The sequence below is a fragment of the Balearica regulorum genome, chromosome 17 (assembly GCF_011004875.1).
Source record: "Balearica regulorum gibbericeps isolate bBalReg1 chromosome 17, bBalReg1.pri, whole genome shotgun sequence".
Classification (NCBI taxonomy): Eukaryota; Metazoa; Chordata; class Aves; order Gruiformes; family Gruidae; genus Balearica; species Balearica regulorum.
In genome coordinates this window covers 2,201,975-2,229,133 of record NC_046200.1, presented here as the reverse complement: position 1 = coordinate 2,229,133, position 27,159 = coordinate 2,201,975, and the positions used below count along the sequence as shown (strand labels likewise).

Below are 27,159 nucleotides of genomic sequence, written 5' to 3'. Positions count from 1 at the left end.
GCCTGCCATGATTTTGTGTTTTATAGTTGTGTTTTGTTTGTTTTTTTTTTCTCTCCAGCCTGGCTGAGAGCACCAGGTTACCTTCGTCGGCATCGCTGCTATCGGAGAGCCCGGGCAGACGAGCAAAGTGATTGACTTCCCCAGGGTGCCGGGTCGGCGCTCGTTGGCAGAGCACCGGTGTCCCCGCGTGTCCCCGCGTCCCCTCGGCAGCCAGCGATGACCGACGCGGTGGTGGGCGGCAGCTCTGACCGGTGGATGTGCCCCAGCGACAGGACCATGTCTCTCCGGGCCAGGTGAGAGGGAGGGGGCTGGGGTCACAGGGGTGCCGCTGGGGCGGGAGGGAGGAGAGTCCCCGGGGGTGGGAGGTGATGCGGGGGCAGCCGCCCCGGGTCCTCCTCTGGGGACATCGGGGATTGGGTTTGCACCGGTTGGGTGGGGACGTTTTGCCACGTTGCCTCCTAAACCCCCTAAGAAAGGTGATGGGGAGGGACCCACGGGCGCGCACGCACCCCTGTGCCGACGGGGAGCCCCGTCCGTCTGTCCTGACGCCCTCCAACGCGGCCGCCGTGCAGGACGATGCTGCGTCCCGCCGCGTGGCAGGTCTCTGTCCTGGCTGGCCGGGTGGGTGCTGGTTTTGGGTGCCTGGATGATGCAGGGGCTGGGCGAAGCTTGTGTTCGGAGCTCGCTGCTCTGCGCCGCTTTGGGGGAGCAGCGGGGGTCCGTGGGGAGGGGTGTGCTGTCGGGGACTGTCACCCCCGCGGCAGGCACGGTGCTGGCTGAGCTGGCCTCGTCCCTCCTCTCACCAGATCCTTGTTCCCTCTCTTTCCCTGTGCCTCCCAGCAGCGAGAAGGAGCAGTAAGTAACTTGCCTTTTTTTTTCTTTTTTTTTTTTTTTTGTGTATTGCTCTTTACCTGCTACTCTAATAATCTCGAGAGAACAGCAAAAACCTTGCCCTGGATGCGAGAAAAAACCCAACTCATTTTGGGAAGTGTTGCATGGGGCTTTAATGAATTTTAAGGTTTAAGATGGTCAGGGTTTGCTCAGCCCAGGGGGATAAGACCCAGGAAAGGTCTTTAGATGAGCAGAAGGCTGAGGGGAGGAGGGGCATTTGCCTTTTCACATCCTTCGTTAGCTGCTGCCTGCTAATTCGCAGGGCTGAGTGGCAGATGTCGCCGTGTCACCTGCGCTCACTGTGCGGAGGGGCTTTGGAAACGACATTAGGAGAGGAAAAACTCCCGTGTTTCATGAAACGTACCCAAAAACCCACCCGCTCCTGCAGCCGTTGCCCCAGCGCCGCAGCTCGCAGGCGAACCCGACGTTACGCGTCAGAGCAGGGCGCGGAACGAACCGTGTCAGCTGATGCTTAACGTGGAAATCACGAGAGTATTTTTGAAAAGGAAATCGGTTTTCTCCATACGAAACGAGTGTCTCCGTACGAAACCCCACCAAAATGGAGCTCAGAGCTTCCACCTGGTGGGTGGGGGCTGTTCGCCGGCTTCCTGCTGGAAGAGAGCTTGGAGGATGGGGAGGTGTCGTATCCCTTCTTCCCGGGGCTTGGGAACCGCTGCCTGGCTGTTGCCCACGCGCGCGTGTGATTGCACGCACACGTGTGTGTGCGCACACACGTGATCTGTGGACGAAGCCCCGTCCCACCGTTGCCCCCTCCCCATTCCTGCAGGCTCCCCACCGGCTGGGCAGCGCGGGGCGGCCAGCCCGACCGGCAGCGCAAGGGCGAGGAGCTGACGGACGAGGAGAAGGAGATCATCAACCGGGTCATCGCCCGGGCCGAGAAGATGGAGGAGATGGAGCAGGAGCGCATCGGGTAAGGTGGTGGTGGCGGTACCGGCACCGAGCTGGTGGGACGGGAGGGACCCCGAGCCGTGCGGGTGCCCGTGGGGAAGGCGCTCGCTTGGCTGCTTTCCTGGCCAGCAGCTACTGCACTGCAGTGTTTCTCCTGAAAGGGAGCCTGCGGGGGATCGTTTTGAGCCGGCGTTGGTCCTTGGCCAGGAGCAACCTGTGAGAAGCAGGGGAGGGAGCTGCTCAGCTGTGCTCTGGACCAAGAATTTATAGTTGCATTGATTTTTTCTTTTTTTTTTTTTTGTGTCCAGAAGGGATCATTAATAACATCTTATTTTGGGGAGTGAAGCTGCTGCTGCTTGCCCAGTGCTGCGCCCGAGCACCCGTGAGCGCGGGCAAAGGCACGGCTCACCAGAAAGCGTTTTGTCTTGTTTTGGGAACGCGTCTGGATCCATCACCCCCCTCCAGCCACGTGTCCTGGCAGTTAATCCTTCCTGTCACCCAGAAATGAGCTGTCTGTGAAGCTGAGGAGGTCTGAGTGATGCCCAGCCTCGGGGCTGGCCACGTGTTGGGACCAGCTCCTGGGGGGCTGGGGGTGCTGGCGCTGCCCCAGCATGTCCGTGGTGGGGTACCCACGGTCGCTGGTGGGTGCTGGGGGCATCCTCGATGCACCTGGTGTGGAGCAGAGGGTGAGAAGTGCCCGTGTTTGCTTTTCCTGCAGCTCTGCCCTGCCTGGGCAAAGGTGCCAGGCGGAATAATGCTGATAATTAGGTATCGACTTGCTGTGCTGGGGATGGTTTTCCGGAGGGGATCTCCATAATCCCATTTGTCAGGCGTCATGCCTTTTTTCATTACAGAGGAGCATTTTATTCTTGCTGAGCCTAAGCATCGACTGCTTTTTTTTTTTTACTTTTTTTGCCTTTTTTTTTTTTTTTTCCTTCCTTGCAGGGAAAACAACTCAGGCCGAGGCAGGAACCGTGCTCTCCACTGCCTGGGAGAAACGTCAAAGCCCCTCTCGTAGCTCAGGGTCGGCTTCGCTCAGCAAACGGGCGCAGGGCAGCCGCTTAGTGAAACACGGAGAGGACCTGCCCGCGCTCGCAAAGCCTCGCACCGCAGCCGGAGCTTTAATCCATCGCCCCGGCTGTTTAATAACCCGTAAATATTGTGTGCATTTGCTATGCAGGCGCAGGGCGCTGCAGCACGTAGTCTTCCTCGGCGGCTGTAGCCCGTTGCCTCTGAAGTGGTGGATTTATTTCCTGGTTTTTAGAACCGCTTTGTTAGGAGCGGGTCTGTGAAGAGCTCAGGCAGGTATCGCCTCGACAGCGGCTGTTTGTGCCGCCCGGGGCTCGGCGTGTGCCCCGTGGATGTGCTGCTCCCCCCGGCTCGGGGTGACTCCCCGCCTGGCGTTGCCTCGCGTTACAACGTGCAACGCTTTCCTCTGCCGGCTTTCTGGCAGGAACCAGGTGAAAGTAGCTATGAATGGTGGTGATTCATCCTGGAAAAGTGCTTACGAGCAGCATTTCCCCAGCTTTGCAGGTGTGCAGCCCGGTAAGAATTACTCTCCGATGTGATGCTCTTTGGATTCTGCTTAAATCAACTTTAGCAGTAGGGGAGAGATTTTCTTTTTTTTTCTTTTTTTTTTTTTTTGCATTGTGCATTGCTGCAGCTGGTTGCAAACCTGCAGAAACTCTCCCTTTTACCTCCGTTAGCCAAGTCGGAGGAGGTTTTCTCATCCTCATTCATGAAAAAGCCGGGCGGAGGACTTGGTGCCGTATTCAGAGTAGAGCAAGGGGAAGCTGGCGGATGTGCAGTCGCAGCTGATTTGCCTCCTGCGTGTAGGCGTAGCAGGAGCCTTGCCAACTCCTTTGTGTTTGTTGGCTTGCACAACAAGAGCTGTAGGATGTGCAGCTACAGAAATATGGGACAGCGTCTATATCAGTCTCGTACAGCATCGCCCGTTCAGGAGCTGCTCGGACGTTATCCAGAATAGCTCCTTATATTACAAAATAATCCGGGTTTGCCAGGCTGGCCTCTGGCAGGGATGCGGCGGTTGTCGGACAGGCTGCTCCAGGGAGGTGTGCCTGGAAAGCCTGATTTTTCTGCAGGTTTTTGGGATTTTTCTATTCCTGTAAGGGACGGGGAAGGAAGATCCATTAAAAAACCTGGTTTGGGTTAATATAAGGAATCACTTACGTGAAGTGAGTGCGCCTTCCAAATACTTGGAGTTTTCTTTTCAAGTGGATGTGTTTGAGGGGGTGGATTTGAGTTTCGCAGATAATACCTGAGCAATCATGGAGTCTACAGCTGGGTGCTGGATGCAAAGGGACCTCCCAGTGCCTTGAAGTCCCTCCTGACTTAGCGTCCATCCATCTTCTCCTGCCCTCTCACGTCCCCTGTCCCGTGAGCCCCTTCCCGTGGCCGGCCAGGGCAGGGTGGGAACAAATCGATGCTGCTTGTTAAGAAGATGTTTGTGGAATCAGACTTCATGTCAAATCCAGCTCAAATTAATCTAGTGAAAGAGTATTTTTAGCACGGGGGTGGATGGAGGCCCGCGGGATACGTGATCTGGATGCTGATGAGGATTGTAGGACAGGGACACTTTGGTGCGTAGTTTGTTTTTTTTTTTTTTTGGCTGGGTCATTGTCTCGCAGCACAGAGAAGGATAATAGGAGCTGAAATCTTGAACAGCGACAGAGTGAGAACGTGTTGGGTGTGAGTTGGCGAAGGACTTTACAGCTGCCTGGGATTAGGATAATCCTTTGGGCCAGTTTGGGGGCTGAGAGCTGGCGGGGAAAGGGCTCGGGGGGCGAAGCGGACCTGCGGCAGGATGGATCCGTTCTTGTCCCTTCTCCCTCTCTGCTTGGCTTGGGCTGGTGCTCGGGGGGTCCCTGTGGTGTCTCTGAGCCGTCTCCTGCCGTGGGGTGATGCTCCTGCTGCGGTCGGTGAGGAGCCCGTTCCTCCCAGCTGACGTGGGAGCACCTGCAGGCACTAATTGGCCCTGTTATGCACCTATAATTGGGTGCCATCAATAACCCACCGAGTCTGCTCTGCTGCCTAATGAGCTCCATCGTGCTCTTGGCATTGAAGAAAATATCTCAAACCATCCAAAGTTAGAAACTGCTGTTTCTGAAGAGCACCTTGCGGCCACGGAGCCGGTTCTCCCAGGGACGATGTGACACATCGCTCCTGGATCTGGCTGTGCCCCTGCCTGGGTGCAGCTATTCCCTTCCCTCCGGTCCCCCCCCTAAGAGCACAATGATTTGACTGTCTCCTCGTGGGTCACAGACTCTCACCTTTCCTCCGAGAGGACCAGCTATCGAGCGGGATTGCATTTTAATTTGGCTGCTTATTGCTGGGATGACACATGCGTAATGCCGGAGCAGATGGCTGAAGTCACAGGGGATTAAGTCATTAACCTCAGTGGCCAGCAGCAGAGATGCTCTCTGGGGACCACGGTCTCATATTTTCTTCCTCATGTTCAGACAACACAAAAATAAAAATAGGGGCCGGGAAGGGCAGGGTATTTGTTGAGGCAGACAGCGATGTCTCCTGAGATGCCAGCTTCTAGAGGAGATGAGGTTAATTCATGGCCAAAAGACAGCTCATGTGCTTCTTGAATTTTTTGTGGGGTTTTGTGTTTTTTTTTTTTCCCCTAAAAAAAACCCTCTTCTCTTATTTCTGGGACTGGGATCAACTTGCAAAATAACAGCCCTGCTGTAACACATCACAGGAGGCAGCAAGCACTGGAGTGATGCGTTAGCATGAGACAGGATGCTCTGAAATGCATGAATCCCCCCGGCCTCCTTGGGCAGCTGCCCTCCATGGCGAGGGCTCTCAGCAGAGGAGGGGCTTTGAAAGTTGACCTGTAAAACCTCGAATGATGCTTTACTTTTAGTTACCTGTGCGCTTGTAAGGGAAGAAAATTGCTTCTAATTTTTCAACCTGATTTTAATTATGTGTTCTTTAATCTGTAGCTTGGCTTCTTTTCTTGTCTCTTTTATACCATTAAAATTAGCCTTAATTTAATATTCAGCCCTTTAAGGCACATGATTTCCCCACGGAGGCAAGTCGGCACTTAATTCTGGAGGCACTTTGTGACCTCCTTTGTGTTTTACTTGAATTTCTTTTTGCCACCTAAGTGGTGGCTGAGCCTGTCCCTGCGTGGGGCTGGGGACCACCCAAGCACCAGGTCCTTCCTCCCAGGTCGGGTCCTTCTCCCGCCCCTGTGCAGCACTTCGTCGTCTGCTGCGTTCAACGTCCTCCCGGACGTGATTTAAACCCCGTTAAGCACGTCTTTAGCCGTGCATTTCTGCGGAGTGGCGATGAATATTTAAACACAACAAACTCTTGCGTGCCTGCCCTGCTGTTAAGTCTTGTTTCCCCGAGATCGTCAGCGCTTGACGCCAGCGACTCTCTGGCCCTCTCCGGATTGCTCCGCTCCTAGCGCAAGAGAAAACACCGAGTTTTTATCCTATCTAGGATGCAGCCCAGCCAAAGGTGGCCCCTCCGCCCGGCGAGCAGCCTCCGCTGCATCCCTGTGGGACCCTCCGCCCGCCTGAAATCGCGGGAGATGTTTTTGCAGGTCTCCCCGCGATGGCGAGCCCTTCCCCTGCCTGCGCGGGGTCCTGGGTGCGGGCAGGAGGTGGCAGGGGAGGTCCCCACCAGCCCTCGCTGCCCCGGGGCTGCTCGCCTTTCTCTTCCGAACCATATTGATGTGGCCAGGCAGATATGATATTATCAGGGGACTGTTTCATTGCTGTTATCATCTCAGGTGCATGTTAAGCATTTCAGATATAGGATACTGCCCGGTTCTTCTATCTTGCTCCCATCAGTGACTAATACATATTTCTCTGGCAGATGACGGATGCTCTCCATCTCCGCAGGGCTGTCTCTGGGAGCGGAGATGCTTCTGGGTGCCAGGCTTAGCCAGCTCCTTGCCACTGGCTTCAATTATCCCTCTCATTTCTTTTTTTTTTCCCCCCTATTTTAACAATTTGAAGCGTATTTCCTGCTCTTTGAAGTTAGTCTTACAGAGGCTAGAGGGACGGGCACTTTGAAGTGCGTATCACGATAAGGAAGATGTTGCTGTAGTCCTAGAGCCGTCCAAGGGAGTGTGATGAGTCGGGCGGCTGTTTTATGTGCAATAAAAACGAGAAACAAATGATATCTAGGGGAGAAGGAGAGGAAAGCTTTTGGAAAGGCAGAAGGTTTGTTCCTGGCCGCTACCTGGGCAGGAGCGGGGCATCCCTCCGGTTAGCGGTGGGAGAGCAGCACGTGCGTGGGGCTCTGACGTGCGTGTAGGGTGGTGCTGGATGGAGTCGAGGGGAAACCCGGGCTTTTTGCTCCCAGTTAGCACCCTCCTCGGGAGCTTGGCAGCCCATGGGGCTCGGGGCAATACCCCCTTTCCCAGGTCCTGCCCTCTTTCTGCCAGGCTCATGCCAGGACTTAAAATTTCAGTTTTTATAGAGTCCTCTCATGGCAGTGTTTGGGGAGGGGGGGGGAGCCCAATTTCTCTGGCTTGAATAGATGTTTTAATTAGGCAAATGTGCTCCATCTGAAACCGGTGCCACAGGTGTGGGTACTGACTGCTGAAGCTCTTCCACTGCTTAAAACCAACCTCTTAAGGAGCCGCTTCTGCTAGATGAGAGACTGGGAGAGATTTTGCAGCTAAATAATGAATCTCTTGAAATGCAAAAGCTTTTTCTTTTTTTTTTTCTTTTTTTTTTTTTCCCCCCCCTGCTTTGATTGTGCCATTTGTTCTAGTTTCTATAATAAGTTTGTTTGGGCTTGCAGATTTCCAACTGGAAGCTGCTTCTCTTGGAGCAGAGCTCTTGCAGCGTCGCGGGGCGGGGGAATTGCAGAAGATATGGGCTTGTGCATGTGCTTTGCTGCTAGGAAAGGAAAGATTTTGCCCCAGAAACGTTTGCCCTGTCGAGGTGGGAGCAATGTGCTGCGACAGAAGCTGGAGATTGTTGGTTATTCGCTGTTGGGGGCTCTTTGTGGGGACTCCGCGTTGCACGTGGCGAGGCATGGGCTGGCAGCAGCCGTGCTGGGGTTCATTTATTTTAAATAAGAAGTGGTTTAGGAACAGGTAGTTTCCACGTTTTAATTGGAATAATGCTCGTGGCCGGCTGGGTGCTTATGGGATGGTGCAGCTCTCTCGAAATCACTGGGACCTCCGCGTTTGCAGCGGGGTGTATCCGCCACGGAGCTTGGGAAGGCACCGAGGACGGATGATGGCTCTAGCAGCTGCCTTATTCCGTAGGAAGAAATCACCTACGGATCATCTGCCAAGCAGTAAGCAGATGCTGAAGGGCAGGGATAGACAGACGTATCTCTCGGGAATAAAGCCAGAGCAGGGAGTTAGGCTGGCACATAGCTTCCCTGTTAAGAGCAAAGTGGAAAGGCGTTAGAGGAATGCTGCGGTCCGAGGATGTTATTTTTTTCAGTAAAAACTGTTCTGTTCAGGAAACAAACTATCTCAGGTTGAGGACCAGAATTGCTGTATTTAGAGAGCACGGTCGTGTCGCCGCCGAAACTTCAGGCGATGGAGACCGAAGGGACTGCGCGAGCTCGCCCATCTGTCTGGTGACACCGTAGCTGTGAACACGCACAGCGATTTCCCCCGACCGTTGGCTCCGCTGCCCACCCGGCCCCAGCCCGGCTTCCCAGCTTTCCTGTCTCTGTGCTGGGAATGGGATGGGCTGCGGGTTCGTTAATAATCGTCAGGAGGCACCTCCACAGCAGCAGCCGTCCTGGCCCGCAGCACGCTCGAGCCCAGCGAGATCAGCCCCTGCGTGGGGCGAGGGGGGAAATTCTCCGGTGGGTTTTAACACGGCCGGGATCTTCCCCCTAAACCAGACGTTGTAATAACGTGGCTTCGGTCGGAGAACGTACGCTGAGGCGCGGAGCCGCATCCCCGGGCTTGACTCAGTGCCTGATGAAATGCTTCGAGATGCTCCCGTTGACTGCAGCGAGTTTCCAGTGGGGCGTTTTACGAACCGTAATAGGCTGCGTGTTCCACGACGCTTTATTTTTTTTCCTTTCTTGCTGCTATTCCTTTACCAAGCGCCCCTGCGCAATAATGCCGTTGCGCTTCCACGTGCTGCCGGCCGTCCTGCGAGCGGCTGGAGACCAACCGCGGAGGTACCCTGTGCAGAGGGGAGCTCCTGTACTGTTCATGAGCGATTCAAGAGGTGCTGGCAGCCGAGCCGCCGTAAATCTGAAGCTGTCATCAGACGTGTGGGAAAATGTCTTTTAAACGTCGGGTGTTTTTTACGGCACGCCGCGTTAGCGGCTTTGTCAGATTTGGGTCAGGCTGCCATGGGAGCGGATGGCAGCCCTGCGGGCCAGGGGGATGCTGCTCTCTCCGGTGGGCTTGGGTCTCCTCCTCCCTTTCTTCATTCCTTCTCTTTCCTTGCTGAATGGCATAAATAATGCATCCTTTTTCCCTTCTGGTGCTATTTTTAGGGCCAGGATTCTGGGTTAACTGAGTGTACAACTCGCCGCCAGCTCTTGGGTGCTCGGCGGGCAGCTCTCTCCCACTCCTGCTTTGCAAACTGCTTTTGCCAGTGGTTTTTGTTTTGGTTTTTTGTTTGTGGTTTGTTTTTTTTTTTCCCCCCCAGAAGTTGCTTAACTGGGTTTTTTACCTTTGTAGTAAACAGATGTGTTTTTATAGCCTGTTCTCCGGTGGGCTTTTTGCATTTCACTCAAAGGGCTAAGAATTTCCATAAAGTAAATTATATGCAATTTTTTTCCTTAGAAATTGAGAAAACTAATTAATCCATTCATTCCTCCTGCCAGAGCCCTTCCAAGATCTTCTCCTGCAGCTTTTCAGCAGGCAGTCACTGGGACTGGGTGGAAAATTTCCCATTTGTGGGGGAAAAGCTGCTTCACCGGTGCCAAACTGCTTTGTGCAAAGGTGCTGACTTGGATGGAATTCGTGCCCGTGTGTGTGTGTGCAGGAGCTGGGACCGCAGCATCAGTGGAGGTTAATAGTCGTGCGATAGAACGCTGCAGGGGAATATAACACTGCGACATGTCCCCTGGGATGTTTTCTTTGGCCCTGGTTGCATTCCCATAGCTGGAAGAGGAGAGGCTCTGCTGGAAACCGCACCAGGAGAAGAAGCGGCTGGACCAAAGACAGCAGCCGCCGCCCCTCGGGAGCGGGACCCCCGCATCCCGGCCGTGCCGTGCCTTTCCTGACAGCCCCTGTCCTCTTTCTGCCAGGCGACTCATGACCCGGCTGGAGGACATGCGTCGGAGCGTGCTGGGGGACGGGGTGAACCGCTGCATCCTCTGCGGGGAACAGCTGGGACCGCGGGGATCCGCCTGCGTCGTCTGCGAGGACTGCAAGAAGGTGAGGCGTCTCCCTGCACCCTGCTCCCGCGCATCCCCCCCCCCTCCCCGGTGCAAAAATGGGCACCTTGGTCTTCCGGTGCGCGTTTCGATTGCCCAGCATCCCTCCGCACGTGGCACAAGGGGACATCCCTGGGGGTTTCTGCAATCACCGATGTTCGTGCTGGGAAGGCTCTCGTTAACCGTCTCTCATTAACCTCGCGTTCCCAAGGGCCTGACGCTGGTACGGTGGCACCTTTTGGCGGTCGCGGCGTCCCTGCTGCCACCCGGCTCTTTGCTTTCTCTGCAGAACGTCTGCACCAAGTGCGGGGTGGAGACCACCAACAGCCGGCCCCACGCCATCTGGCTCTGCAAGATCTGCAGCGAGCAGCGGGAGGTGAGCGTGGTGCCCCGGGCGTTCCTCGCGCCGGAGCGGGGACGCGGTCCCTGCCCTTGGTTTTGCCCTGTGTGCTGTCCCCAGCCCTCTGAGACAGGACCAGCTCCAGACTGGGGGAGGCTCCAGGGACCTTCAGCCTGTCCCCCAGCACCGTTAAACCTTGCCCAGCTACTTGAGGCTGGTTCTTACAGGATGATCTTTGTTTTCTATATAAAATGACTTTTTTTTTTTTTTTTTCTCCTCCTTTAAAATAAAGTCTTGGGGTTGAAGAGGCTGCTGTGGCCAGAGATCGGCTCCCTGCCGCCTACAGTGTGCAAAAGCTGAGAAGTTAATTAATGAGCAGGACAGGCTGTGGGTTGCTGCGGGGCGGGGGGGTATGGGGGTGCATGTTCTCGGCGTTGCCTGCCGGAGGCAGACCCTGGTGATGCAGGGGATGAAGGCTGCACCCAGCATCCCCCAAGACACGGGTGCTACCCCGCTGCCTGCACCCCCAGGTGTGGAAGCGCTCCGGCGCCTGGTTCTTCAAGGGTTTGCCCAAGCAAGTGCTGCCCCAGCCGATGCCCGTCAGCAAGAACAAGGGACCCCAAGCCCCGAGCGAGCCCAGCCCGTCGGAGCCGCCTGCCCAGGACCCGAAACTCCCCTCCCGCACGCCCACCCGAGGTAGGTGACAGTGGGTGCTGACCCCCTCCCTCTGCAAGGGGCAGGGGTCCCGCCAGCGAGGCGTTGGGTCTCCTCCCCATCGTTTGCGAGGACGAGCCCTAGCAAATAGCGTCCGGAGCCGTCGTGTAGCTGCTGCCCCTTTTCTAAAGGGTGCAGAAACGGCCCCGCTGCCCTCCCTGCCTGCCGAGGGCTGTCCACATCAGGGTGGCCGGGTTTGCAGGGACGTCCTCGAGCAAAGCAGCCCTGGGTGGGGAGCTGGGATGCCTGGCTGGGGGTTCCAGCACTGCCCGGGTATGAACACGGTGATGCAAGAAGCCTAGAAAATATAAGAATAACAAAGGAAACCTGGGGAAGGAGTGGCAGCACAGCCCGGGTTGGTGTTGGGGGGGCGGGTGGGCTGCAGCTTCACCGCTTCTCACTCTGTTTGTGCCCCAAGGCCAGGCGGACACCGGGCCCCTGGCCGAGCAGGACCCTGATGGTAAGCACTGGCGTTCCACCCTCCCCTGTGCCGCTGCCTCTGTGCCGCCTGTGCTGATCCCCCCCCCCCCCCGCTTCTTCCGATGCCTTTTCCTGGGGTGTTTTCCCGTGGGATGCCGCAGCAGCGGCAGCAGGACCTCTCCTTGCTGCTGCCACCTCTTGCGCGGGCAGCGAGTTATTCTGGGGCTTCCCCACCTACTGCACCGCGCCTGGGCTGAAACGCTGCAATGTAAGCGCTGAGCAGAATTGCCTCTGTGGGTGGTGTTTCCTGCTGCTGATTGGCAGGTGTTTTTCTGGTTATTTAATGGCAGTCCTTAGAAAACCTCCTGTGGAAACTTTTGGAGGCTCGTGGAGGGGCTCGTGCGTGTCGGCGAGGGATGGAGCAGCCGAGCGGCTCTGCTCTCTGCTCTGGTCGCGTTGGGTTTCTCCCACGGGTGCCGGTGCCCCGTGCTCGGGTACCAGAGCAAGGCGAGGATGCAGCAGTCTGTCTTTATGGTTATATCTTGCCCCCCCCCCCCCCAGTACTCACAGCTGTGTTTAATAGCGATGTTGGCCGAGCAGTGGCAATCGGTGTCCCTCATGTCCAGGGGTGAAGCCATGTTCCTTGCCAGGGTTCATCTCTCTAACCTGGCGTACGCCCTGCGCTGCTCTGGACCCGCGTCCCCTGGGTGCCGCCGCTGGCACCGGCGGGAGCTGGGGTTGGGGCTGCTCCTGGACCGGCCGTGCCACCGGGAGTTCGTTGTGAATATAGCCCCCGTTTGCAGTTCGGCATCGGAGTGTTGGGTGACGAGATGACCTGACCCCCCCTCCCTAGGCAATGATTAGGCTGGGGGCAGCCCAGTGGCTGCAAACCCTCCTCTTCCTCTCCCCTTCCTCAGCTGCGTGTGGGAAGCAGTGGGGGGCTGAGGACACGACCACCCCCCGGAGCAGTGCCCTCCGTCCCACCCTTCCTTTAGCCCAGGATCCGTTGTGACAGCTACCACCCAGCTGGCAGACGCCGTGGGTGTGCGGGAGGTTTTGACGGCTGGTGCCCGGGGCCGCGTTTGATTTCCGAGTCGCCCGGGGCTTGGCTCTGTGTTGGGTGGGCTGCGGGCAGGGCTGCGGGCAGGGCTGCAGGCAGGGCTGCGGGCAGGCAGCATCTCAGCGGGCAGGGTGGGTGGCACAGCCTCGTGCCGAGCCGTGCATCCTGCGTGTCTGGGTGGTGGTGCCAGGACGGGTCCCAGGCGGGGGTACCCGTGGAGAAGGGGGTACCCAGGCTCAGCCGCAGCCCCTGCTTCGGCTCCCCGTGCCAGCGGGAGGCTCCAGCTGAGCCGGGTTGTGCCCAGCCCGGTCGTGCCGAGTGATGAACTTCATCCTCCCACGCAGCAGCAGTTGGGGAAACCACTTAATTAAGACTATTTAATCGCGATGGTAGCTGGTGTCGTTAAGCTTCCTGGCTGACAACAGGCTGCTTTTATTAAGCTTCTGGCTTGTCTGTGAGTCGGGGAGGGTTTGTCCAGCTCCACAGGTCCTTCCCGGTGATCAGCATGCTTGCGATGCACCCATGATTTTCCTAAAGCTCCCTTGGAAAATTATTTATTGCATTGCTTTTTCTGCGCCACGGGGCTCCTGGCTGTGGATGCTCCTTTCCCCTCCTCCCCAGCATCGCAGCGTTTTTGCCCCCCTCTTTCCCCCCACCTGCAATCTGTTGCGTTTTGCTTTCTCCTTGTGCCTGGTGACCCTGAAAGCCCAGCCAAGGATAAACATCCCATTTATGTCACAGCAAAGATTTATACCTGGTGTCTCCGGCACAAGCCAGGTGAGCACCGAGACCTTTTCCATCACGTCCGTGGGTTGCAATTTATCACCACGAAGCAGGCTTGTCACCCTGGCGCGCGTGGCTGGGATTTATCTGCTGGGATGGATGCTGCTGGGTGGATGGAAGTGAGAGACAAAGGCACCTGTCACTATTGTCTCTGCTAATAAATAGCAGATAATCAGTAAAAAGAAAATATGACCCCCCCGTCCCAGGGACTGTGTGTGGAGCATTAGGGGTTGACGGGTGCTGAGGATGGGCTGATGGGTGCCTCTGACCTTGCTTTCCCACGAGGCTCTCGTGTGTCCCGGTGTCCCCATGGCTTGCCGTGTCCTTTGGGCTTTCCCGACCACCGCGTGCGGGTTTGATGGCGCAGAGCCCTCCTTGCTGTGCCGCAGGTGCCGGATGGCTCGCGGTCCCCGTACCCATCCTCTTCCTCCTCCTGCTGGCACCCAGGCTGGGCATCGCCCAAGCGGCTCCTCTCCGGGCCACCTTTGGGGACGGATGGGTGCTTGGGCTGGTGCGAGCCTCACTGCTGCCGTTATCCCTCTCCCTGCAGGTAGCGACGCGACGGCGGCTGCCCAGGGGAGCTACGCAGCGCCCAGCCGCAAACCGGCCGAAGGCAGGCCGGGGCCGTGCGGCAGCGAGCACGCCGGTGGGGACGCCGACAGCCGCGACCGTGGTGCCGAGAGCGGGGTCGGCAGGAGCCCTGGTGAGAGCTGCGCTTCTGCGGGCTTGTGCATGCTTGGAAGGAGAGGGCTGGGGGCACGAAGCCAGCAGCCGTGCGAGGGTTGTCTCTGATGACGTGCAGCGCTCGGCGACGCTGAGGGATTTCACGTCGCAGAGCACCGGTGCCCGCTTCCCGCGCCGCTCGCCCGGTGTTTTACGTGAGCCGTGAGCAGTGGCTCCGTGGGGTTTGCTGATGGGGAGGTCCGGGGTGTTGGTGGGATCGGGGGGAGGCGTGGAGGGGGATCCTCACCCCTTCCCCTGCGCGTAGGGAGGAGAGGCAGAATCCTGCCCTGCTTTTCCCTGCAAAGGGGCATCTTATGGCCCATGGCAGGACGCGAATTTGAAGAGCCCCATGCACGATGCAAGAGCTGGAAGTGAAGAGAGGAGCAGACTCAGTGCTTCCCAGGTTAATTTTAAGCAGGGATGAAATGCAACTGAGTCAGGGCCCTAGGTCGAAGCATCTTTCATGCTGCTATGCCCCCCCCGTCATCGCTGCTGGGGTGGGCACGTGCCCAGCACGGTGCTGCCAAAGGAGCAGGCGTGGACCAGCCCTGCCTGCGGGAGCCCGCGCTGTGCTGGCGGGGGCCTGGCTGGGGACGTCATTTCTTGTTTCATGAAAATTTGATGTGCTCTAAGCTATTGTAAACGGCTGTGATATACAAACGGGTGGCTGACAGCGTTCGGCAGGGCATGAATCCTCCCCAGGAGGCTCCAGAAGGGGAAAGGCACTTGCAGAGACCACTTTTCATCGAGGAGCTGAGCTTGCAAATTTAATAGGTGAAGCTAAAAATGGCTGGAAAATGTCCAAGTCCTCTCTAATTCCTTGGGAAAGAAAGGCATGAAATGGTAGGATAGTCAGGTAATAGCTGGAGAGAGGCATTCGGGGCTGCCCAGGCTTCTGCCGTGGGGAGCCGGTGGTTTAATTCGTGTTTGGGTGTATAACCCCTGAGGGCGCAGCCATGCCCCATCGCTGCCTCGGGATGTGCGTGCACCCCGTGGGGACGCTGCGCAGCGGTGGTCCTGGGGCCGTGCCACCGGTCGGGCGTGCAGGGGGACGGGGACGTGACGGGCATCGCAGCGATGCTCGCGGGTTCGTTCACCTTCCAGCTCAGACCAGTGCCTGGCTGCAACTACATCCATCCTCCTTGTTCCACCTCTTCTGCATCTCCATCTTTTGCAGGCAGATCGGTGCAGCACGGGGTCCCCCTAGTGAAACGCTCCCTGCTCCAGCCCAGGCTGCACCCGCTCCCCAAAAACCCGTGGGACTGGGCCAAACCTCTCTCCTCTCCGCTGCCCTTCCCCAGCCGATTCCGGCTGTAACCCTGCGATGCAGGCAAAGTCCCGGCAGCCTGAAACGCCATTTCTGATCCTCCCCTCTCCTTGCAGGCGTGAAGCGGACCAACTCCTTGCAAGCCCCACGGCCGCCCCCGCCAGCCGCTGCCAGCCCCGCTCCTGGTCCTGGTCCAGCAGCACCCCCAGGTAGGATGCGATGGGGATGCAGCCAGGATGCTGGGTGCCCGGCGGGGACACCCTGATGCCCTGCCATGGATGCAGACACCCCGTTTGGGGCAGTGCCAGTGCTGGGGTGGGAGAGGGGTGAAGGGCATCACCCAGGTGAACACCCCAGTAATGCTGCATCTGTCCCCAGCGCCGCTGGCAGCGGGAAGACCAGGTCCTGGGGTGGCTGGACGGTTCCCAGAGAGACAAGGTAAAATTCATCCCCCTGCGAGGGGCTGGGGGGCAGAGCATGCCAGCGGCTAACGGGGTCCCTCCTGCAGCGAGCCCTCCGCTGGGACCCCTGGAGCCGGCCCGCGCCGCTGCCAGGGAGGAACGAGGAGGGGGCTACGCCATGCCCCCCACCAGAGAGGAGAGGCCAGCCCGGCAGCCCCCCGCCTTCCCACAGCCCCCCGCTATCCCACCGGCGCCTGCTGCCCCGCTGCGGCAGCCACCGCAGGAGGAGGAGGAGGAGGACGCCAACAGCTACGACTCTGATGAAGGCAGTACGTATTCGGGGCACCTGGCCGGAGGGGAAGGAGCAGTTTCTTTCACAAACCCAGGATTTTGAGGCGGTGATAGCTGCAGGACTCGCGCTGTGAGGTCGTGGGTCTCTGGCAGGGAGAGTCCTTGGGGGATGCTGCTTCCCCCGGGGCTCGGAGCTGGGGCAGGGTCTCGTAGGCTGTCCCTGCTCAGTCATTTCAGCACAGCTTGTGGGATCTTCATTCTGTTTTGCACCAAATTACTGAGCTCAGATGCGTGATGGTTTAGGCTCTGTGCTCGCACAACCTTTCCGTTTCCACATTTGAGTCCTGAAGGCGGCTGCTGATTTCCATCGGAGCATCCTTTGCTGTGAGAAGCACCGCTGGACCTGTCTGTAGGAAAGGCTTGGTGGTTTCGGTACCTTTATGCTATGAAATCTCAGTGTTCAGTCACTTACTCCCCTAAAAGGGAATTTTGCTGTGTGAGGACGACTGTCCATGGCAGGGCAGTGCTGTGTTTCACCTGTCCAGCCTGTTCCCACCCAGGATGGGAAGAGCTGCTCCGGGCCAGGAGCGGGTGCAGAAATCACGTTTGGGCCGGGGCAGATGGACCTGGCTGAGGTTCTCTGCTAACTCTTCATCCCTGTGATCTTTTCCTGGTGAGCTTGTGAAGACAAGCATGAGCTGGTTTCCAAACAGGTCAAACTGGGGACCAACTGCTGAACCCCAAGCCTTGGGAGGAGATGGTGGCCACCTGAGCTGAAGCACCTTCTCAGAGCGGTCCTGGGGTGGCATTGCCTCCCCGAGCTGTGCCCGCAGAAGAGTTTGTAATGTTACGTCCTCCTTTGCCTGGCGAATATTAAAGTCAGCTCAAAAGCCCCAAGCTGCCCTCCCTGGTTCCACCTTTGTAAAGCTTTGACCAGAGCTCGTGGATCTGGCTGGATTTGAGCGCGGCAGTTTGGCCGGCGCCAGCACAGTCTCGCGTTCATTAAATGGCTTTTACGTTTGAACCGCAGATCTTTCTAATTAGTGATAATCAGGGCTGATTAAACATAGTTATTGGCTGGGGTTTTAACGAGGTCCTATTTCCGTCTCTTCCTCCATCAGCTACGCTGGGAGCGCTGGAGTTCAGCCTGCTCTACGACCAGGAGAACAGCTCCCTGCACTGCACCCTCATCAAGGCCAAAGTAAGCGGTCCCCTCTTCTCCTCCTTTCACCGCTTTAAGTCTGCCTGGCTCCCAGCTGCCCTGGTATGATGGGATGGAAGCAGCGTGGCCACTTGCTGCTCCCTGAGGAGCCCCAGCTGATGCTCCTGGCTGGGGAGGAGAGGTCCGTGGGGCTTTTCCTCGAGTGGGTCTGATTTTTCAGCACGTCGTGGCACCCACGCCTGCTTGGGCAGAGAACGAGACTCTTGGCTTGCTGAACACATTTTCTCTTTATTGAGTTCTTCATGGGTAGCTTTTTCTTTTCCCTGGTTCTGCTTAAGGAGGATTCGTGCACCATGTTTTCTTTATTATCTTTTAGGGCTTAAAACCAATGGACTCAAACGGCCTGGCGGATCCCTATGTCAAACTGCACCTCTTGCCTGGAGCCAGCAAGGTGAGGCTTTGCCTGGTTTGGGTGCTTTTTTGAGTTGGGATGGAGCAGAGGTTTCTCAAAACCCCCTGAGGTCCCTCCCTACCTTGTGTCAGACTTTCTCCCCTTGATTTCTCCGTGCAGTCGCTCACTGCTGCTGTTTTACCCAGGAGGTATCTCTGAAAAGTGATGATGCTTGCAGATGCTCTCCCACACCCAAGGAACAGCTCATCCTGCAGACAGGGATCTGCTTAGGGATGGAGGGGAGCTCCAGAGGAGGTGATGCTGTTAATGCATCGCAAAACATCTGACACAAAATCTAATTATTACCGGAGTTTGAACGATCCATTGGCTTTGTAGCTACAGCATGTTCTCATTAAATCTGTGAAGAGTAAACTCTGACCTCTCTCCATCAAAAAAATCCCTGGAAATCTCACTCCTAGCCCAGCTAAGCTGATCTCGGTGGAGAAACCTTTGAGGAAGGCGATATCTATTGCTCTCTTGTTTGCAGATCTATCTTTTTTTATTTTGCACGTGAACAAGAGACAGAGCTCCTCGTTTCCCAAGCTGTCCTCTCCTTTAGCCCACGACGGCCATTACCCAAGCCCCACACAGCAGTTGCCCCCTGGGCAACCTTTTCTTGTACAAGTGTCCCTGACCCAGTAGACCCCAGACAGTGAAAAAAGCCGGGTGGCGAAGGCTGCCCTGGCCAGCAACAGAGTCCCCGGTGCGTGCATAAAGGTCCATCTTGTCGGGTCGGTGATGCTCACCTGGAGTTGATGGCTCACCGGCGCGACAGCCTCAGCAGGCAGCAGTGATGTCCTGCAGAGTCCTCCATTCCCCAGTCAAGCTGGTGATGGAGTGTCTAATTTACACTCCTCTGCCAGGAGCCTAAATTTAGGTGGGGAGGAGTTCAGGAGTGTAACGATGCCGTGTTTCGGTTTGATGCCGTAGTCAAATAAGCTGAGGACGAAGACGCTGCGCAACACCCGTAACCCCGTGTGGAACGAGACCCTGGTGTACCATGGCATCACAGATGAGGACATGCAGAGGAAAACCCTCAGGCAAGCAGAGCACCTGCGGTATCCCGTGGTGTGGTGGGATGGGGACCGTGGGTCTCCTCGCAGGCGGTGTCGCAAGCCAGTCTTCCTCAGGAGGGGGCACCAGCAGCAAAGGGCAGGTGTTGACGCAGCACCTTGAAATGCAGAGGTTTTGGTCAAAATCAACATCCTTCACGTGAACATGCTGATTTTGATGGTGCTTTTAAAAAAGAGAAAGAAAGGCATTTTGACCCTGTCATTTAATATTAAATTACTGGCATCATTATTATTCTTGTCAGCACAGAGACTCATATGTTGCACATCTGTGCATGATTTGACAGTGTCCCAGCAAAACGTTTAGATGTCTCTAAAAAATTTTTAGCATTTCCTTCCTACAGGAAATTTTCACCTTTCGATTTCCTGCCCCATCACAGAGCGTATATTAAAAATGTTGATTTTTCTGGCAAAACACAAGTTTGTTTTTCTGACTGCTTTTGGTCAGAGGAGAGCCAGATGGATGGAGGCTTTGGTGGTGCTTTGCTTTGCCCACCTCCTGAGCAGTGCCCCTGCAGAAGTGGTTTTGTGCTCCGGAGTCGGGAACTGCTCCAGCCTGGTTGATGTTCACCTTTCCCATTCCTTTCAGGATCTCCGTGTGTGATGAAGACAAATTTGGCCACAATGAGTTTATTGGAGAAACTAGAGTTTCCTTGAAAAAACTCAAAGCCAATCAGAAAAAGAACTTCAACATCTGCTTGGAGAGAGTAATACCAGTGAGTTTCTGTGAAATTTTGTTCCGCTGCCATTAATGTTGAGGATGGAACCTCAACAAATGGCATGTGGGGGAGTTAGTGGTGAGCTTGGAGCTGGAACCAGCTGAGAGCTGTAGGTGCCTGACTTCACTGGCATCTTTAGGAGTTGGATTCCCACCCATGTCTGGGCTGATGTGACATGTCAAGGCCAGGAGATAAGAGTGTGGTGGGAATCCAGGGGAAATTAGTCCAGGAGCCTCCATGGTGGGTGCAGATCTGCTAGCGTTGCCAGCCTGTGCTGATGTATACCACTGTGGAGGAGAGGGCAGGTGGTTCCATCCCTGAGCTCTGCTCCCCAGTGCTATAGACAAGGTGTTGAGGCTGCTGAGGTGGAGGTTGATGGAGCAGATGAATGCACCTAACCCCCCTTTCCACTCCTGAGTCCAACGGAAGAGCTGGGCTGGGCTCCTGGGGGTGTTTTTGCTGTAGGACGACGCCTCTCCCAGCTGCGGTCACTCATGCCAGCCTTTCTTTTTCCCTTCCTTATCCAAGATGAAGCGTGCTGGAACGACCGGCTCATCCCGTGGCATGGCACTGTATGAAGAGGAGGTAAGAGTCCTTGGAGGATGACGTGCTCCATGCACAGTTCACCCATCATCTCTCATGTACAAGCCCCTTTCCCTGCCCTCCCCCCCCCCCATGGGGATACAAGGTTCCCTTGTATCCATCTTGTCTCATCTGCTCTGCAGTTGACAGTCGTCTTCAACTCAGGCCCCGTGTCCCCATCTCTGGTCGCTTCCTCTTGCAGGTAGATCGTGGTGGGGATGTGGAAGAGCGTGGGAAGATCCTCGTGTCCCTCATGTACAGCACCCAGCAGGGCGGCTTGATTGTCGGCATCGTACGCTGCGTGCATTTAGCAGCTATGGATGCCAACGGATACTCAGACCCTTTTGTTAAACTGTAAGTGAGAGCTGGGGCTGGCGTAGTGCGGTCACGCGTGGTCGTGGAGCCACCCGCTGTCCTTGGGCAGGAGCTGGTGGGCTGAGAGCTCCTTCCAAAACCACTGGAGAGAGCAGAGCATTTCCCAAGCACCTTGAGACCTCATACAGCACTGAGCTGCTCACCGACGATGCCTGTGCAAGGTGGTAGCGTCCCTGCTGTGGCTGAAGCTAGGCGATGCTCACCCAGACCATAGGTCCATCCGCTCCCCGTAGGTTCCCAACTGCACAGACCCAACAGCCGCCTCACAGCTGCAGAGCTGGAGGACAAGACGTCTTTCTCCTGGGCTCTGACCCACCACTGTCGCAGGGCAGGGATGTCCTGATGTCCCTCCGTGCACGACGAGGAGCACGTGCCCCACTTGCTGTCCCATAAGCCCACGTGCTGGTTGTATCTGGGAGCCCAGGGATCGCCCTGCCGTGCACGTCCCTGTCCCGTGCCACGTCTGCTGCAAACAAATCGGCTTAATTAACGCAGACAGCGGCGTTTGCTGTGGTTCATGCTGGCAACGGGTCTCCTCGAGCAGCAGCGCACCCGTCGGTGCTCTCTGCTGTGGAGGCAGGTGATGGGGGAGCAGCGCTTGTCGAGTGGCTCCTGCGAACATGGGGGAATAAGATAATTTTAACTCAAACCTCATAAACTGCAACATGGAGAGGACCCTGCAGTCATTCCTGGTTGCGTTGGTTTTTTTGTTGCTGTTTTCTCTTTGCCTTCAGAAAAAAACCTCTGTTCTCCCTAAAACTCGTTCAATAACTCTGGTGTTGAACATTCTGCACATCTTTTTGTAGCTGCGTGGAACTGAGTAGTTTTCCTTCTCAGCCTCTCTCATTTTTTTATATTTTCCATTCCCACGAACAGAAGATGGTGGCTCTCCATTTTAAAATCAAGTTCCAACAGAGATCTGATTAATACCAACTCTACAATTTAGTTGTGGGTCCACAGCCAAGCTGCAAAGCCTGAGCCCCTAATTTTTCCCACCTTCTCTAGGTGAACCCACTTTGAGTATACTAGTCTGTGTGGTATTAAACACTAACGGGCTATTTTTATCTTTTTTCTTCATATTTCTCCCCATCTCTGTATGCATTTGCACATTCTTGGCTGGGTTTTCCAGCAGCCAGGCTCGTTGACCGGCCATGCAATTGCCCTCATCTACTGGTGACCAGCCCGGCTGCTCGTTTCCCAAATTCCCTGACCATTTCAGCGGCTCCTCGCTGTCGGCCTCGGCAGGTTCCTCCCCAACGAAACGCAGCGTTCACTCGCTTTTGCTCCATAAAACACCTACAACTGTTTCTTTTAGCGTGGCTTGGGGTAAAAAGCCTTGGACCAACGTATGGTTTGGAAGAACATCAAGAGTGCGTGTGCAGACTCACTGCTTTTTGGGGTTTGAACGTTACCTGGCTGCTCCGAGCAAGAGATGCTCCCCCAGAACGGCTTCTGCTGAGCTCTGCACAAAGCAGGTCTTTATGGTTTCCTGTGTCTCGTCTGGTAATCCAGAGGAAGAAAAAAAAAAAAAAAAAGAGTATTCAGGATTTAACTCGCTTTACAGTTATTTTAGATAATTTTAGAAGGTGAGAAGGGAGACAGGCTAATCCATTTCTTTGCCTTAAATATCTTCAATTGCTTTTTTCTAGCCCAAAAACTCACTGGTGTTTTTTTTTTTTTTTATTAGCTTAAACTCACACTGTTCTTGCACTTGAGTTTTGAGCTGTTTTCTGTGTCATCCCCCCCCCCCGCAGCTGGCTGAAACCCGACATGGGAAAAAAGGCGAAGCACAAGACCCAAATTAAGAAGAAAACGTTGAATCCTGAGTTTAATGAGGTAAGGACGGATGTAATTTTTATATTATTAAATTAACTTAGCCAATTACTGTTGTGTGGAGGAGGAGGAAGACAAACTCCCCGAGGTTCGGTTCCTTGCTCAGATTCCTTTTCCCCCTTCTGCACCCAGGAATATTTTAGGAAAGACTTTGCCATGGGAGATCTCACCAGGTCAGTGCCGGGCAGCACTGCTGCACCCTGAAGCCTCCGTGCTGCCGACTCCGTGTCACCCTGGCCAGGGGTGCGGGTGGGACGAGCATCCCCGGGGGGTCCCATGGCCGGTGCAGCCTTGGTGGGACACCCGCAAAGTGCTCGTTTAAATACAAGGGGTGATCTCAGCTTATGGGTTTGTGCAGCATGCTGTGATCCTGGGAGGAGAGGTGCCGCAGGGAAGGGACATTTGCTCTTCGTTGGTGTATTTTAAATATCCTCTCGCTGGATTTTGAATTCAGGCTGTACAGAGAGATCATTTGCAATTCCTTAACCGCGGTTTTCTGGGTGTATTTTCCTCGGGGTGACGTGGGTGTTCTCCTTCTGCAGGAGTTCTTCTATGATATAAAACACAGCGACCTGGCCAAGAAGTCACTGGACATTTCTGTCTGGGACTATGACATTGGAAAATCGAACGATTACATTGGTGAGCTGCAAGTCTCTGTGCTCTGGGGTGCAGCTTTGACGCCCGATACCGTGCTCGCTGTACGGGAGGGATGTGTAGGTCCCCTGCCCTGTGAGGAACCCCAGGCTGAGCTTTGAGGTGGGACCGTGCAGGTTGGTTGGGCACTTGTATCAGGGCATCAAATACAGTACACTGACTTTACTGCCCCATCTCCAGCATCCCATGGGGTCTTCTGTGTGGGCAGAGCAGCTCTAGTTGTTTCCACTACATTTTAAATCCAGGAGGTGGAGAGAAATGCCCCAAATTTGGGGTCTGTCCCCATGGGAATGGTTTACTGGAACATCAGTGTTGTATCTGACTGTGATGTCTCCTCTGCTCCCTTTCTTCCAGGCGGCTGTCAGCTCGGCATTACGGCTAAGGGGGAGCGCTTGAAACACTGGTATGAGTGTTTGAAGAACAAGGACAAGAAGATTGAACGCTGGCACACCCTCCAAAATGAAAACCACGTTGCCAGTGATTAAAAGGAGCTGCTGCCCGAACCTCCCCAAATGGCCCATCCTCTACCCAGCCCCTTTAGATCTCTGATGTCCGTCTTCCAGCGCAGTCATGCCGTGCTACACGCCTCTGGTCCCAGGGCAGCAACGCTCTTCTGCCTCCTCCAAGCATCCTCTGTGCCCCTCCTCCTGAAAACTAACCCAGATCTTTTGTATTCAATTCCTTTGGGTTGGTTTTTTTTTGTTAGTTTGGTTTTTTTTTTTTGGGGGGGGGGGGGGGGGTGTGTCATTGAATTATCCTGGTGTGCAATTTTGTCAAGCAATAGTTACCCTCTGACTGTTCCTCTTTCTCACTAGTCTCACGCACGCCGTGATAGCGTTCCTGTTGTGTGTGTGTGATGCTCTGTGTTCCTCCGGCCTCCGCTCGTGTGGCTTGTCCCATCACCACGGGCTCATGGCTCCTCTGTCTCCCAGCGGGACGCGTGGCCATCGGCCCGGCCGTGCTCTCATCCGGCGTAGGGGATGTTGAGCACCGGCCCGTTCCGCTTGCGTGATATCGATACCTCAGTTGCAATAATGAAAAAGCTGTTTGGCTTTGGTGTGGGTCGTAACCGTAGCCTGGTATCTGTGTTGTCGTGATTAGGCTAAAGCCTGTGTCACCGATGTAATCCTGCGAGTCCTGCTTGAGCTTTAGTTCTGATTTGGTACACTTGAGCAATATCGTGATACATCCTTTTGCTGACAAAATCCACCAATAATACAATAACAATCATGAGAAACAGGGAGGCACTCTGTGCTCGCGGGGAAACAGAGATTTGGGTTGGTTCGTGCTCGTTCCCAGCCGCCACTTGCGGTTCCTTTCACCCGAGGAACTCGCGCGCTCCGTCGCTGTAGGAGCCCACCCGTGTTTCAAGCTTGTGACTACCTCCTCTTCCCGTCCCAGCTGCGCAGTAGTGAGTAGCCGAACCCCGAGGGCAGTCCCTGGGCCCCCCGCAGACCATCCCTGCTGCTGCCAACCGTTTGCTGTACCACGGGCAGAAGGGAAGCCGAGGGAGAAGATACTTCCCACCAACTAGCTGATGTGTGCAAGGGTTATCGCTTTAAAATACCACAAATACTGAAATTACCTGGAGCAGTTAGAGGTCTTCCAAAATTTGGGGTTTGGTTTTGGTTTTTTTTGGTTTTGGTTGGGTTGTTGGGTTTTTTGGTTGTGTGTTTGGTTTGGGTTTTTTTTTTTTTTTCTTCCAAATCTGCACAAGAACCATTGTCTTCAACCTGCACTTTAATGATTGTCTGGAGGTGTTTGATTTGTCCTGCATAGCAGGAGAGTCAAGACGCTCTCAGACTGATTCTGCTCGGGTTTGGTACCACTCGCTGTCTCTGGACAGCCTCAAGCAATGCCGATAGCAGCACAAGCAGCGCTGCTGGGATGTGTTGTCGGTCAGCGACGCACGGTGCATGTTGTACGAAACCAGACCCCCAGCCCCTTCGGTTCACGCTGTCGTCCCATGACTTCCCTTGCAACCTGCTGCTATAGTTTGCTGGCGTGTGGCGTGTTCTCAACTCAGCTGTACCGCAGAGCTGTGTTATGGTTTGTTTTTTTAATTGGATGAGTTATTTTCCTAGTCGATTTTTTTTTTTTTTTTAATTTTTTCCCCCCACCCTTTCCCCAGCAGAATGAGCTCTGAGTGCTGATTGGCAACAACCATCTCTGCAGGGCTGCGATTTCCGCAGCTGGCTGGGGCTGTGTCTCTGTGTGATGCTAACCTCTCTGCCTGCCCGGCGATGCTGCTGCTGCAGAGCAGCCCTTCCCCAGCCCAGCTCCGGGCTCGCACGCCCACGGAGGTTTGCTGTCCCCCCAGCCCCGGCTGGGTGCTCCCTGCCCGTGGTAGCCAGCTCTCCACCAGGAGCCACGCTTGGACCACGGATGGGGAACACAAACCTTAAACCAGCATCTGCATACCCTGCTCCGTTCAGGCTGAGCTGGGGCAGCTCTCACCCATCACCCCAGACTCCGTCCTGTGGCATGGCCACTGCCATGGGAGCCGCTCAGGACACGATGCACAGAAGAGTGTAATTGGGAGAGGACCCTTTGAAAGTTTTCCCCATCCTTTTGTGCAGTTCTCAACTCTGTGCCAGTAAATGCAACATCCCAGAGAGCCTGAGCCACGCTGCCCTCGGCACGGGCTGTGCCGAGGATGAAATTACTGTGGTTCGGTTTTTTTTTTTTTTTTTTTCTTTAAAGGTATCTGAGCAATTCTTTAATTTATCCTGACCTGCAGCAGCCTAGCCTCCTTTGTGTGTGCAGAACACTTAAATTAAAGGCTGCCTTTACCCATGTCCTGTATTGACATTCTCTGCCCAGCCTGCTTTCCCTTCAGTCAAACGATACTCAAATCGTCTCCTTGCACCCATAAAAATGAAGTGCCCCTCTCGGTATTGTGCAAATCACAGTCTCTTGTCTCTGCTGCCCTCTTCTCAGTTTTTCTGATGGTAATTTCTGCCCTGAATGATTTCTTTTTGTTGTAAATAAAGCATGCACATATGGATTGGGAATGGTGAAAAAAAAAAAAAAGAAAAAAGGAAAAAAAGAAAAAAGCCTCTTCTTCTGCTGTTTGCATTCAAACTTGCATGCAGTGATTTTACAGCAAAATATCAGTTTACAACTGTTAAGAGAAAAATAAAATGTTACACAGGAACTAGAAACACTTCAGTCTTCCGCTGCATGCAGCACAACATCCTCTCTTGATGTGGTATCTAATAAAGTGAGACTATTGGAAAAGGAAAAAAAAAAAAAAAATCCCATGATGTTTTTTTGGCTTCTTTCATTCTCTGTGGGAATACAAACCCTGGGATGGGCTGGTAGGGGTGGGCAGATGTCCTGTTTGTGGGAATTTGTGGGAGTGCTGGAAAGTTACCTTGGGTGCAAGGCATTGAGGATGGTGGGGGTGCAGCCCCTTCTCTGCGGGGAAAGGTCCCAGCTCTGCAGAGCTCAGCTTGGCTGTCCTGCACCCCTGGGGGGTAATGGGGATGACGTGAGTGTTGGGGAACAGTCTGGGTTAAAATCCTTCATGCTCAGGCAAGACGTCTGTGGGTTCTCACTTGCTTCGTGCCTCGTCGAGTGCAAACGTGATGGGCACGTGCTACTGGGGAAGGCCACGGCATGTCCAGAGGTGGTGGTTGCTTTGTTCTGGCGTTTCTATGTGTCCACTTGAAAAGCAAACCCACCCCATGAGAAATGAATCTCCTGGTGGCCTTCTTCAGGCCCCAGCCCTTCTCCCCAAGTTGGGGGAGAAAGAACTGGTCCCCCATGTAGATGCAGCTCCTGTTGCATCGTTGCAGGAAAACACTCTCCCTGTCTACTGCACCACCCAAGCAAATTCTTTATTTTGGCTTTCTTAGGCTCAATCCCCAGCAGATCCTGAGGTGCTGGCCCCAGGGAAGGGCACGCTGAGATGACGGGAGCTCCTGGGAAAGTGGTTCTACCAGGGCCATGCCCCAGCCCTGGGTAGGGGGACGTGGGCGGTGGCCTCGCCTCTCCGGGGACACCCACACCCTCTGTGTACCCAGAGAGGGCCCGTGGGGATGGATCCGAGCCGTGGAGGGCAGCTGCGTGGCGAGTTCGGTGCCGATGCTCAGACACAGCAGCAGATGTCACTGATGCTCCAGGTATGGCACGGGAAGGACAGGCAGGAGGTGCC

General features: G+C 55.2%; 1 protein-coding gene across 2 annotated transcripts in view; it reads left to right on the top strand.

Annotated features, from left to right (window-relative positions):
• Positions 1–26,258, top strand: part of RPH3A (rabphilin 3A) — a 35,328-nt gene extending 9,070 nt beyond the window's left edge. Inside the window, exons 2-21 of one of the 2 annotated variants that reach the window (XM_075769604.1) lie at positions 59–293; positions 841–855; positions 1,679–1,822; positions 10,027–10,156; positions 10,445–10,531; positions 11,026–11,191; positions 11,628–11,669; positions 14,023–14,175; positions 15,579–15,671; positions 15,841–15,900; positions 15,971–16,192; positions 17,276–17,355; positions 17,693–17,767; positions 18,698–18,807; positions 19,427–19,553; positions 20,085–20,141; positions 20,341–20,492; positions 22,268–22,349; positions 22,889–22,985; positions 23,355–26,050. In XM_075769604.1, coding sequence (XP_075625719.1) covers positions 217–293; positions 841–855; positions 1,679–1,822; positions 10,027–10,156; positions 10,445–10,531; positions 11,026–11,191; positions 11,628–11,669; positions 14,023–14,175; positions 15,579–15,671; positions 15,841–15,900; positions 15,971–16,192; positions 17,276–17,355; positions 17,693–17,767; positions 18,698–18,807; positions 19,427–19,553; positions 20,085–20,141; positions 20,341–20,492; positions 22,268–22,349; positions 22,889–22,985; positions 23,355–23,485 — 2,100 coding nt within the window. In that variant the 5' untranslated portion in view covers positions 59–216 and the 3' untranslated portion in view covers positions 23,486–26,050. Of the gene's footprint in view, positions 1–58; positions 308–840; positions 856–1,678; positions 1,823–10,026; positions 10,157–10,444; positions 10,532–11,025; positions 11,196–11,627; positions 11,670–14,022; positions 14,176–15,578; positions 15,672–15,840; positions 15,901–15,970; positions 16,193–17,275; positions 17,356–17,692; positions 17,768–18,697; positions 18,808–19,426; positions 19,554–20,084; positions 20,142–20,340; positions 20,493–22,267; positions 22,350–22,888; positions 22,986–23,354 lie in introns of both variants that reach the window. The other variant, XM_075769606.1, reaches the window with a different exon arrangement.
• Positions 26,259–27,159: the final 901 nt, after the last annotated feature.